The sequence below is a fragment of the Rhinolophus sinicus genome, linkage group LG18 (genome assembly GCF_036562045.2).
Source record: "Rhinolophus sinicus isolate RSC01 linkage group LG18, ASM3656204v1, whole genome shotgun sequence".
NCBI classification, from domain to species: Eukaryota; Metazoa; Chordata; class Mammalia; order Chiroptera; family Rhinolophidae; genus Rhinolophus; species Rhinolophus sinicus.
The window spans coordinates 6838427-6850648 of record NC_133767.1 but is presented as its reverse complement, the minus strand read 5'-3'; the positions used below and the strand labels follow the sequence as shown (position 1 = coordinate 6850648).

The following is a 12222-nucleotide window of genomic DNA, read 5'->3' as shown; positions in this document are numbered from 1 at the left end:
AAGGAGCTGAGGAGGCCTGGGCCTGGTGGCATTTCAACCAAGGCGCGTCACTTTCTGGCACTCGCGTAACCCCCTTTTTATGTTTCTGTATGTTAAACTGTATAGCAAATTGCCTTTCAATCTTGGCATTTCTTGTAGCCTGGAATAGGCACCTAAAAATAAAAAACCAAGGCTAATTATACAGCTGTGGAAATAAACCTGAGTTAACTAAGCTTCTTTGAAAAACAACAACAAATCCTACTGTAATAGGGACAAAAGCGTTTCTGCTCAATGGAAACCTGAGTATCTACGGTGAGGAACGCACTGCAGGGACGCCTCACTTGTATGACAGGCGAGACGCTGGTTGCATAAAAGACCCCATGTGGAAGGAATGGGTGGGTCAGGCCCAACATACGTCCTCCAGGGACCACGTGGCCAACTGGCTAATGCTCACGCAGTGAAAAGGCTAGAGCGGGTCCCACGCATAGCCCATCCCCTCTGACTTCAAGCCTAAAGAAACAGTGACCTGAGTACAGAACAGGGTCTGACAGCAGCATTTGTAGATGAGCTCCCACACCAGGAGAAGATCCCTCCTAGTCCCGACGAGGAGAGAGGATTCACCAATTGTGAGATTCCAATTCACGGAATGCAATGCAGTTATGAAAAGCCTGGCATAAACTCTAGGTATTGACATAAAAGGAGTTTTCCAGACAGACAGGAGGGGAAAAAGTAAGTCACAGAACAATGTGCACAGAATGACGACATTTACCTAAGACAAGGGTAACTGTAGTGACCCCACAGAAGGACCTGGGGAGAGTGAGGGTACCCGGATTTTCTAGATATAGATTTTAAATCTTGACAAAGAGAACACATTCCCATACTGCTCGTCTAATTTAAAAATCTAATAAAATAACAAAACAGATCGGCATCTGCCCAAGTTTGAATCCGCAAAAGATCAGAACGAAAAGAATGGAACGTTTCCATGTGTCCGTCTTCCTTATCTCTGGGTCAGGTTTGGATTCTTATCTGCTGTATTCACTGAGGGAGTACAAGCGTCTACAACAGTGCCCGGCACAAAGTAAGCACTCAATAGAGATTTGCTAAATAAATGAATTGATGACTAAATCCAGAAATTTGCACTGGGTGCTTCCCACGTGCTCGCTACTTGCTAAGGATCATGGGAAACTTACAGTGATCTCTTTGACCTGCATTCACTGAATGCCTTTTGTGTGCCCACCCGCGTTGAGTACTAGAGGCGAATCCACACCAATAAGGGCACCCACTCCCACTGTCCTTGAGGAATTTAGAATTAAGCTTGGGGGAAGGCGAACTTGTGGCGGGTTGGAGGAACGAGATAAGGCCTTTTCCTGGCCAGAGCCTTAATCCTGGCTTTGGTTTTCAAAATTATGACTCTGAGGCTTTGCTTATCTTAGTCTGTCTTGTACCAGAATTATGTTCGTGCGTTTATGCCTGCCCAGCTGGAGGGGTGGGGGGGGATGAATGCCAACCTTCCTGGATTGTGTGAACGACAAAAGAACAAATGGCTTACTCTCTGCCTGAAGCCCAATGCACCCAATCATTCCACCTTTGCTCAATGGCTTCTTTCCCGATTCTATGCATTCGTTATAGAATTAGAAATCTCCAAATGGGGAGGGAGTCTTGACCATCCGTTGGCCATGGCTACTCTTGTCTGGACTTCGGCCCAGCCCTCCACATCATATTTAAGATAAAGGGCTACCGAACTAGATGAAATAGAACTTTTCCGATGGCACACGGGCCTTCACGGAAAAGCACAGTTCCAACTGTCAGTAACTGTACTTCACACTCCCATAGCGTCTCCTGTTCCTCCCACCACACAGCTGACTCCTTTGCTCACCCTCCAGCCTTCTGCAGCCACATCTGCAGCTGCAAGATGCAGTCCTTCTCTGCCTTGAAGTTAAGACTTTTCTATGTAAGCGAGTTGCTCTACACTTAGCTTTGTGCACCTACCCTCTCCTTCAATTTGTCGGGATCGTTTCTGAATTTCATTCCATTTTCATACTGAGCTGCGTCAGTCCCAACAGAAAAGGTCCCCAAAGTGCAGATATAAGACGCCTGGGATTGTTTTAACTTGGAAGCTAAAATGTGGTTACTGTGCAACAGGTGTGCAGAAGTGAACGTGGGGAACAACATGCAATCATAGGGAGGATACAGCCTTCTGTTACCACTGATGAAAGGGTTCTTCGTCTATCAACCCGGAATTATCAATATCGTACATCCATATGTTCTCATCCGCAACGCTCTGGGCCAGATCTGATTTGAAGTTTGGGGTTTTTCAAACTTTAAAATACCAGTCCTGGGCACAGGACACAGATTAACTAAACATAACTAAACCCCTCGAGCTGGGTCTGGAGTAATATTTCGCTAGCAAAACACATGAATATTCTCAGCAAATAGGATAAAGACAGACTGTAAGTAGCCTCCTGTCAGTTCAAGTAAGTTTTGCTACCAACGGAATTAGTTTCAAACTTAAGAAAAAACTCTTAGTTTTCAGAGCTTTCTGAATCTTGGAATGGCAAATAAGGGGTTATGCCCACGTACATGACCCCAGTCAAGGATAGTCTCCTGACCACTCCACATAAAGATCCTTTCAAAGCATGGATGTGTGTCTGTCTTCCTGAATTCTCTGGTCCAGTTCTGTTTTGGAAACCCTGCATACCAGAGGGCGACCGGCTTTGTTATTTCAACTCTTGTTTAGCAAGTAAAACAAAACCTGCAAACTTAAAGCATTTCCCTTCGGAAGCTGAGCGTGGTAAGTCAAAAGAAGTGGTAGTAGTTTTCTGGCTACATACCAGTATCTCTAACCATGGAAGGGAATTTTCACAAACCTCTGCGTACACACAAAAATGGTACGTGATACTTTGAAAAGGAAAAAATTCAGGGCCCTGGGCATTTGAGTATTGTGCTCCTCAAACTTGACCACACGTCCATTAAAATTCACCTGGGGAATCCTCTTAAAATGCTGACTCTGTCTCATTAGGTCTGAGTGACGCAGAAATTCTACATTTCAAACAAGCTCCTGGTTGTTGTCTGGGGACCATCCTTTGAGTAGCAAGGCTGCCGTGGGAACGTGCCTGAAGTCTGGAAGCAGATGAACTTGAGCTAGATCCTGACTCCACCATTTGCAAGTTGGATGACCCTGGGATAAGTACTTAACAGCTCTGAGCCAGTTTCCACCCCCAGTTAAAATGGAAATAACAAGGACACCTCCTCTTCATAGCTATTGGTAGGTAAGCTTAGCAGCACAGCTCCTGGCAGACAACAGACCCTGAGTTCCAGCCTATGCCATCTGTGGTAGGTTGAATAATGCCCCCCGCCAACGGTGTCCACATTCCAGTCTCCAGTATCTGTGAATATTTTACCTTAGTTGGCAAAAGGAGAATGTGTAGATGTGATCAAGTTAAGGATCTTGAGATGGAGAGACTGCCCTGGGTTATGTGAATGGGCCGATGTAATCACAACGGTTTTTATAAGAGGGAAGCAGGACGGTAGGAGGAATAGAAATGAGAGGATGAATCTAAGGTCGGCGAAGAGAAGATGCTGTTTCTGGCTTTGAAGATGGAGGAAGGGGCCACAGTCCAAGAAACGCGGGCATTCTCTAGAAGCTGAAACCTCTAGAAGGCAACTCTGAAGATCCATTTTAGACTTCTGACTTCCAGAATTGTAAGAGGATACATCTGTGTTGGTTGAAGCCACTAAGTTAGTAATAATTTGTTATAGCACCCAGTAGGAAACTAATACGCCATCTACTGGAATAATGCTAATGCAGGCTTGCCTCACTCTACATAACACAGCACTTCCTGGCACTTCCTGAGACTGAATCCTCAACCGAAAGGAAATTCTGTAACAGGTGGAGATCAATATACAAAGAATTGTCAAGGAGACTATACCAAGGGAAGAATTCCTCCCGCATTATCTGTTTCATGCGGTTACAGCAATTGAAAAAAAAAAAAACAGGGCTGGACACACATGCTGTTAACAAACTGCGCTAAAGGCTGAAAGGAATCTCTTGCACTCTCATTGTATCAGCAGGTTCTGATTTGTCGGCTTCTCACAAAATTGCTGAAATCTAACAAGGCTCCTGGGAACAATATCAGTACATTGATGCCTCAACGTCAGGGGGACAGAAGAAAGTAATCCTGGACTTAAGAGTGAAGGACTGCAAATCAATGGTCTCAATATTTGTACAAATCTTCATTTGCTATTTCTAATGTGGCTTATCCCATAGAGAAACTTTATAAAATAAGAAAATACCAAGATAACGAAAACAATGTCTGCAGAACGAAACGTGTTTCAAAACTAAATGGACGTCGTCCTGCATTCTTCAGCTCCTACGAGCCTCTTACCAGCCCTGGTTCTGCACTTCCCTTAAGTAGCCTCTGAGCTCCATGAAAGTCCCTGGTCGCTCATTTCCAGCTATGACATCCGCAGCTTCCACCACTGCCACTGGCACTCAGTTTACACACAGTAAATATTAGGACGGATATTAATAATGGAAAAGTGTATTACGGCTTTCATTAGAAAAAGAATTACCCATCATGTTCTCTTTCTCCAGTTTGAACTTAAATCTACTTGGTCCAAGATACTATTTATGGTAGAATTAAAAGTTCGCTTTCTGATTTTACTTGCCTATTAATATAAGCATTGGATAATTAACAACGTGCTAAGCAGTCACAGCAAATAATTACTTTCTTGGTGTTGGCCCCTGCATAGGAGCTACATGAGGGAAAGCCACTAATTGCATATTAAAAAATGGTAACTAGTTTGAAAACATTCTGTTTAATCTCAGACCACAGTATTCAAAACAGTTACAGTGCTTTTGCTGGCTCAGGTACAACCTCACAAAACAGTCCAAGTCTTTAGAACAGATATAAATTCTGCTTGGGTCGCACTGAATATAAAATACATATTCAAAATTTACCAGTTTACATTTATGAGGTCTTCTGACCAACTGGTAGGGTCGGCCATAAAAACTTTTCTTTTCATTTTCTTGTGTTTAGTATATTTTGCTTAAGAAGCAATGGAATCCCATGGAAAGCATTCGTTTTAAATCTTGGTTTAAAATAGGACTGAATACATTAACATAATTCAGAACAAGTCGGTAAACATCGACAAGAACACATACTATAATTCTAGTGAGTCCCGCAATACTCTATCTCCAAAGAAAAGAAACCACTGGACAGAAAAATGTTCAATTCGGAATCTGATTTTCAAGTGTCCAATAAAAACAGAAGTTTGCTCACTGTGTGGTCCACAGTTAGAGTCTAGCTGATGCTACAGTACTTAGGGGCCAAATGATTCCCCGGCAACCAGCTAACGGCACAGCAGACCACTTGGAAGTAGCAGTAATCTGTCTGGTCAATGAACACCTTATGTTGGTTTACCATGTAAACCAAGCCTTTGAGTCCTGCTAAGATTTCTAGGCCCCTTTAGGTTACGGGGGTACTCTGTGGTCACATCAGCACTGTACATCCCAGCACCTGGGAACCCTTGGCCAAAAGCCACCAAGGGTGGCCAAGTTCACATGCAGCTAAGACTTGACCCCTCTGCAAAATGAAATTCAGCAACTCCCTGTGAACGTGCTTCTGGACTGAGCGGCTGAGACGCTCGGCACATGTGTGAAGGTCTAGCGGCGTCTGCCACTGCTCTGCAGAGCCCCGGACTGTTAAGGTTTTAGATTCTTGCTACATCCATGGGCTCTCGGCTTGGAAACCAAGACCCTAAGAAGGTAAAGGGTCTGTGCAAGCTGAGCCAGAGTGTCGGGGCAGCTGGGGAGCTCGCATGCCAGTCACTGGAGCCCTAGTTCATCTTCCAGGTCCTGTCACCTGTCACCTAGAGGCCCAACAGTAGGACAGGCTGCTCCTCCATGGATGACATCCTTGGGCTCTACTCAGTGGGAGTGGATGACGTGGACATCTGCACATGTGTGACTTGTGTAAAATGCCAGGAAACAGAACGAGGGAAGGTCTGATGGATCGCCCCGCTGCTAATACTGCCTGCACTTTGGGAGAGCGACTCGGGGCAGCCCCTTTTCCAGTCTCACCTCTGCATTCTGGGATTGTTCTGCATAGGTAGACTGCCAGACGAGTGAGCCCTGATGGAGAGGAATTAATGCAGCTCGACTTACGGCAAAGAGCCTCAGCTTCTAAAGGCCCTGGACATGGTCGCAGGACTCAAGAGTCTTGGTTTACAAGGTCACATTAGATGAAAACAAACATCCACGGCCACTGCAGTGCTTTCTGCACTGGTCTTCGGGTCATGGCTATTCCACTAAGCAGACAACAGGACCCGGCTAAGAGTGGCCATTGGTACCGGCTCTGCCTCCCTGATGGGCAGGGGCAGTTTCTACTTGCTTATACTTGCTCACTGGGCTTTATTCTTGCCTGAGAATAAAGGAACAGAAGGATATTTAGAGTAGGGGAGGAAACAAGAGGAAGCGAGTTCTAGAAGGCATCTATTATTTTGACACTCCCAGCATCTCAGTCTTCTGTAGGGGGACCACCCTGTTCTTCAGACCACGTGGCTGCAGTGCAGCTGACCCCTCCCCTGGCCCCGGGGGCCTTGTGAGCCGATGGGTATCGTTCGGAGACTTTGATTGTACCACCAAGAATAAGGCACTGCTTTCCGGTTTCCGTAAGAAGGATGTAAACCCCACTCCCCAGAGAGCCTGCATGAGAATGAAGTCAACCCAGGGGAGGCGGGGCTGAGCAAAGGAGAGACCGAGTCCTGAAACAACCTTTAACCCTCGGGATCCAGCCATCGCTGAAACCCAGGTCTGCCCCTGGTCTTTACAGTCCTATAAAATAACACATACCGTGTTTCCCCGAAAATAAGACCTAGCTGGACCATCAGCTCTAATGCGTCTTTTGGAGCAAAACTTAATATAAGACTCAGATATTATATTATATTATATTACATTATATTATATTACATTACATTATATTATATCTGGTCTTATAGTAGAATAAGACCGGGTCTTAATTTTTGCTCCAAAAGGCACATTAGAGCTGATGGTCCGGCTAGGTCTTATTTTCGGGGAAACATGGTACCTTTAAAACAAAATAATCCAGTTTAAGTTAGGTTTCCATCACTTGACACTGGAAAAGCACTAACCAATACAAGAGAAATAAAAGTGTAAGAAGAGGAAAACTTGAAGAGAAGATGACATTTTACGGATATCTTATGTGAAAGCAGTTCAAGTTTGCCCCCTGGAAATAAAGAAAGGTGACACGTGGGAACGCGTTCCATTTTTCACATTAAGCTCAGATCATCAAAACTGCAGCTCTGCCTAATGACTGTGATTAATCTCGCCAAATTCTAAATAGAAAATGAGTGTGCATTTTCTGCTGTTCGAGGATACTGCAACAGTCATGAAGAAGAGAAATGAGCCATTACCGAATAAAGATATCTTTGAAGGGAAATCATTTGTTCTGCCCAAACTTGGCCATGACTGGGTGAAGGACAAAAGGTCACAGCAACAACCCAAGCCTTACCTGGCATGGCATGGATGAGGTCGCCACACAGAACAAAGAATCTGGGTTTGGGGTTCAGCTTGTTGATGGCCTGGATGGCTTGCTCCGTGAGACGGATCTCCTGTTCCCACTCGTCCCCACCGCTATCCGAGTCCCCAGTGGACCAGGCCTTCATCAGTCCAAACTGTGGGTCTGCCCCCTGGATGAAGTAGAACGGGCCTTTCCATTCTCTTTCCTTTTCTATAGAAAGAAAGAAAGAAGGAGGGAGGGAGGGAGGGAGGGAGGGAGGGAGGGAGGGAGGGAGGGAGGGAGGGAGGGAGGGAGGGAGGAAAAGAGAAGAAATATTACAAAAACGATCAGGGAAAGCATCCAGGTTACTGTGTGAGGGGATACAATATTTTTCTTAAATTAAGTAGGTCATTTTAATAAGCTGCTGTTCAAACATACCATTTTCCTGTCATAGTTGAGAGGATTTTGATTTATACTAATTATTCCTGGGACCTGGTGATTCCCAAAGGCCAGGAAAAACCACGTGGGCTGCAACAGCCACACAACCAAGCTGTTTGTTTAAAAGTTAGCTGGCCAAAATGGAGCTCAGAGGCGCAAGAGCACGCTGTATCGAGGATATTAGTATTCAATAATAGTTTTTTAATTAGAATTAAAAATACCCCAAATTGAAAGCTGCCTGAAGTATTATATTTAAATTACTAGGTGAAATGCTTTCAAATCTTTTATGCCAGGCTTAATGGCACAATTTGCACTGTTTTGGGGGATGTGACAGAATTTTAATTATAAAACTTGGAGCTCGGTAGCTCTGGCTATCTGGTGGGAAATGCCAGAAATGAAATCTTGAAATGAGTTAGTCAATGTGAAAAAAAAAAAAAGGATGTTAACATTTCAAAGGCAGCATGATGTGGGCATACGTGAGGTGTGAGGCTGGAGGGGTGGGGAGGAAAGGGAGCTGGGTCACGTGCACCGAAATGATCAGGCTTTCCCTTCCTATTGGTTCTGCTGGCCCAGAGCTTCTCTGGCCACGGGCCGCTACAGTTATCTGCCAAAAGAACCACAACCAGTGCCTGCTTCTGCAGAGCTGGAATGCCCATTCATGGGCATGGGTTTCAAACGTTTTTGGTTTTATTTTAGAGCGGGGGACACAGAATCCTTCCTTCAACCAAAACCTCATAGGGCAGAGCAATGTTGAAAACACGGAGCTGCCTCTGCCCGACTGGGATCTGGGCACAGAGCAGTTTATCCTCTAAGGAACCAGAAGCCCAGAGAGGTGACATGATTTGCCTAATGGCACAGCTGCAATCAGTGACAGGGACAAAACTACCCTGCAATCAGTGACAGGGACAAAACTACCCCACAATCTTGAGACTGTTTTCTTCTTTTTAATCAATGCATGTATTCTGCATGTTAACTGAATAAGCGGTCTTTCCTTGGGACGTCATGAAGATGCTACAATTCCCAAAAGCGCCTTGGGAGCACCGCATGTCCGTGTGTCCGCTTCAGTCGTGTATCCTGTAAGCACTTACTGAGAGCCTACTGTTTCCCAGGCCCCATGCGAGATACACAGAAGGGACCAACACAGGTGATGTCCCTGCTCGCCTGGGCTTAGTGCTCCTGGGGCAGATTGACAAGGAAACGAGCAGAGCCTCGAGCCAGAGGGTACCAAGGGCCGCAAAAGGATGAAGAGGGAAGCAACAGCTACGTTCAATTGGATGCACAGGGAGGGCCTCTCTGAGGTGCTGTCGTTCAGAGGAGCCAGTTGTATGTAAGCTTGTCAAAGTCCAGGGCCACCCTGCCCCCACCACACCTCACTTACTATCATCTTAAAGGAAACCTCTGGAATTAGGCCTCCATTCCTTCTTAAGTCCTTTTTCAGAACTTGAAAAGACAAGCACGCAAACCAACAAAACAACCTGTGCATATGTTGTAGAACAAACTGCATATGCACATTCATGCAGCAGTTCCTGACCTACAGCTCAGAGTGTTAGCTGCTCAGTGAAATCACAACCAAGCTGAATATCCTGAAACCCCGGCGTGTGCCTCTCATCACTGTCATTGCTAAGGACAGCGACCCAGCTCATTCACGGAGACCTTACTGTGTGAGGCTGCAAGACTCCAAGATGGCCCCAAAGATGGCGGTGCTGTGACAGTGACATACTAGAGCAACCCTTGGACCTAGCGACTCACTTCCAATAAACAGAATACGGTGATACATGTCCCTTCAGGGAGCAGGCAGGCCCAAGATGTAGAAATAACTTCAGTGCCTCTCAAGGGATGAATGAAGAAAGAAAATGTGGTAAACGCATACAATGTACTATTATTCAGCCTTAAAAAACACACCCGGAAATCCTGCCACATGGAACAACATGGCTGGACCTGGAGGACATTATGCTGAGTGAAATAAGCCAGCACAGAAAGACAAATACTGTCTGATCCCATTTACATGTAGATTTTTAAACGGTCAAGCTCAGAGAAGCAGAGAGCAGCCTGATGGTTGCCAGGGGCTGAGGGCAGGGGCAGTGGGAGGTGATGGTCGAGGGTACAAAGTTCAGCTGTGGGGGATACAGAAGTTCTGGAGATCTATTATTATACAGCATGGTGCCCAGAGGTGACTGTACTTTACTGCACACTTACAATCTGCTAATAAGGTAGATCTTATGCTGTGTTCTTACTACATAATAATAATAATAGGAGTAAGAGGAAACATTGGGAGGAGGTACTGATGGTTTCACAGGTGTATACTTATCCCTAAACTCATTGAATTATACATATCAAATATGTACAGCTTTCTACATGTCAATCATACCTCAATAAAGGGGTTTTAAACAGAGATTAGGCTAGTGAAAGAGCATGACTTTCATCTTGCTCGCTCTTTCTTTCTCTTCCAGAGCCCCGATTCTGGAGGAGAAAGGCTGCCTATGGAGAGGCCAACGTGGCAAGGAACCGAGCGAGGCATCAGGCCAACCGCCTGTGAAGAACTGAGGTGCTTCACGCAACAACCCAACGACATGAGTGACCCGGGAAGAGGGAGCCTCCCGACGAGACCACAGCCCCAGCTGACACCTGGGCTGAACCCTGTGAGTCCCCAGGTAAGCTGCACTGAGAGTCCCGACACACGTGAGTTGTTTCAAGCTGCCAAGTTTCAGGGTAACTTGTTAGTTACACAGGAAGAGATACCAACGGGTCAGGCATTAAAAACAAAGGGCCAGGAAGGAGTCAGCAAGACCTCCGCTAGAGCTGACGGTGGGTGTCATAAAAAAACACTGAGAGTCTGATTTGTGTTTTAAAGTTAATTGTGAGCATCGTTTATTTATTTTACTTGAAAATAACCTTTTTGCACCGAGGAATGCTTTGACTTACGTTCCTGTTTCTGAGACAGTTTGCAGAGCTGTTTAAACTGGATAATCAGAACCAGGCAAGGGAGGTGATTGTCACCCCCAAGGTTGAAACGTAAATCAATATTCTATAGCAAATAGACTTTATAAACAGTTTTCTACAGCAAACGTTTTAACAGATTCAGTTTCTTATGACAAACCACCACAGTCTTGAAAAGTCAATAGTTCTTGGAGGTACTAAAATACATTTTTCATCATTACTTGTTTACTTAGTAAAATCTCATATAGAATCTCAATTTTATGATGACGAGGCACAAAATAAATAGATTTGACCTAAAATGAATGACCGGTCACATTTCACTATTCCATCTATTAACACCTTATCGATCAAATAAAGGCAATTCGTTGACTCAGGGTCCTGCATTCTGGGTCCTTTTATGGTTCCTGCTACAGATATTTGCGGTCTTTGGTCTCATCTTAATTTTAACCAAGGCTGAATTCTAGATATTTGAGGCTTATGATGCTTAGTTCTAGAAAGAAGAATCTTTTGTACATTTATTCCCCCCCACCCCTGATGAAAGTGAATTGTTAATATTTGCATTAAATTATTTCACCAAAGCCCAGCGCTACCAGCAGAGCAGAGCACAGGTATTAGATAGCTGACATCTATGAGAGCCAGGGAGAGCCCGCAATGCCATCCCTTCCAGGGCAGAGCAAGTGTCTGCCCCTGGCACGGCCCAGCATCTTTCCTTAGACCCCCTGAAAGCACTGTCCTGGCAGTTCAAGCCGTGGAGTTTGAATACACTGAGGTCCATTCCTAAAACGCCCTGACACATCATCAGAGCATTAGAAAAGACATGTAAGCATCCAGTGGGGAGTTTTTTTGTTTGGTTTTGGTTTTGTTTTTTCCCTAGTCAAAGAACTTAAACATGAAACTGCCAACGGAAGAACTGGAAAATGTCAATGAGGAGGGGATTCTCCGAGTTCCTTTCACCGACTCTCTTATTTAACTAACGGGGACACAGAGGCCTGGCTAGGGAACCTGACTCATGGTTTAAGTTCAAGGTGATACAGTAAATAAGCAGCAGCTTCCACTGTTCAGAATCTCAGTGCTACCAGGCTGGTCCGAAGAGGAGAGCCGCAAAGTAGATGGAATGGGCCCTGAACTCCCCAAGTGTTGTCCACCTCCAAGAAGACATTTTTGTCTCCAAAAATTTTCCTTGGTAAATAAGAAGACTGTTCCCAGAAATGACGCACAGGCCAGGCTCAGAGCTTTACCCAGTGGGCTGACACTCACTGTCCCGGCCAACAGCACAGGGCCAATTCCGGGTAGAGGCTGCGGACCAGAACCACCATCTTCTGTGAGCTGCTGCCAATCTCGCCAAGAG

General features: G+C 45.3%; 1 protein-coding gene across 3 annotated transcripts in view; it reads right to left on the bottom strand.

Moving 5' to 3' along the window:
• CPPED1 (calcineurin like phosphoesterase domain containing 1) overlaps nucleotides 1-12222 on the bottom strand; it is a 77062-nt gene that overhangs the window by 52826 nt on the left and 12014 nt on the right. For all 3 annotated transcript variants that reach the window (XM_074322952.1, XM_074322951.1, XM_019750676.2), the window contains exon 2: nucleotides 7512-7730. In XM_074322952.1, the coding sequence (XP_074179053.1) occupies nucleotides 7512-7730 (219 nt within the window). The remainder of the gene's footprint in view (nucleotides 1-7511; nucleotides 7731-12222) is intronic.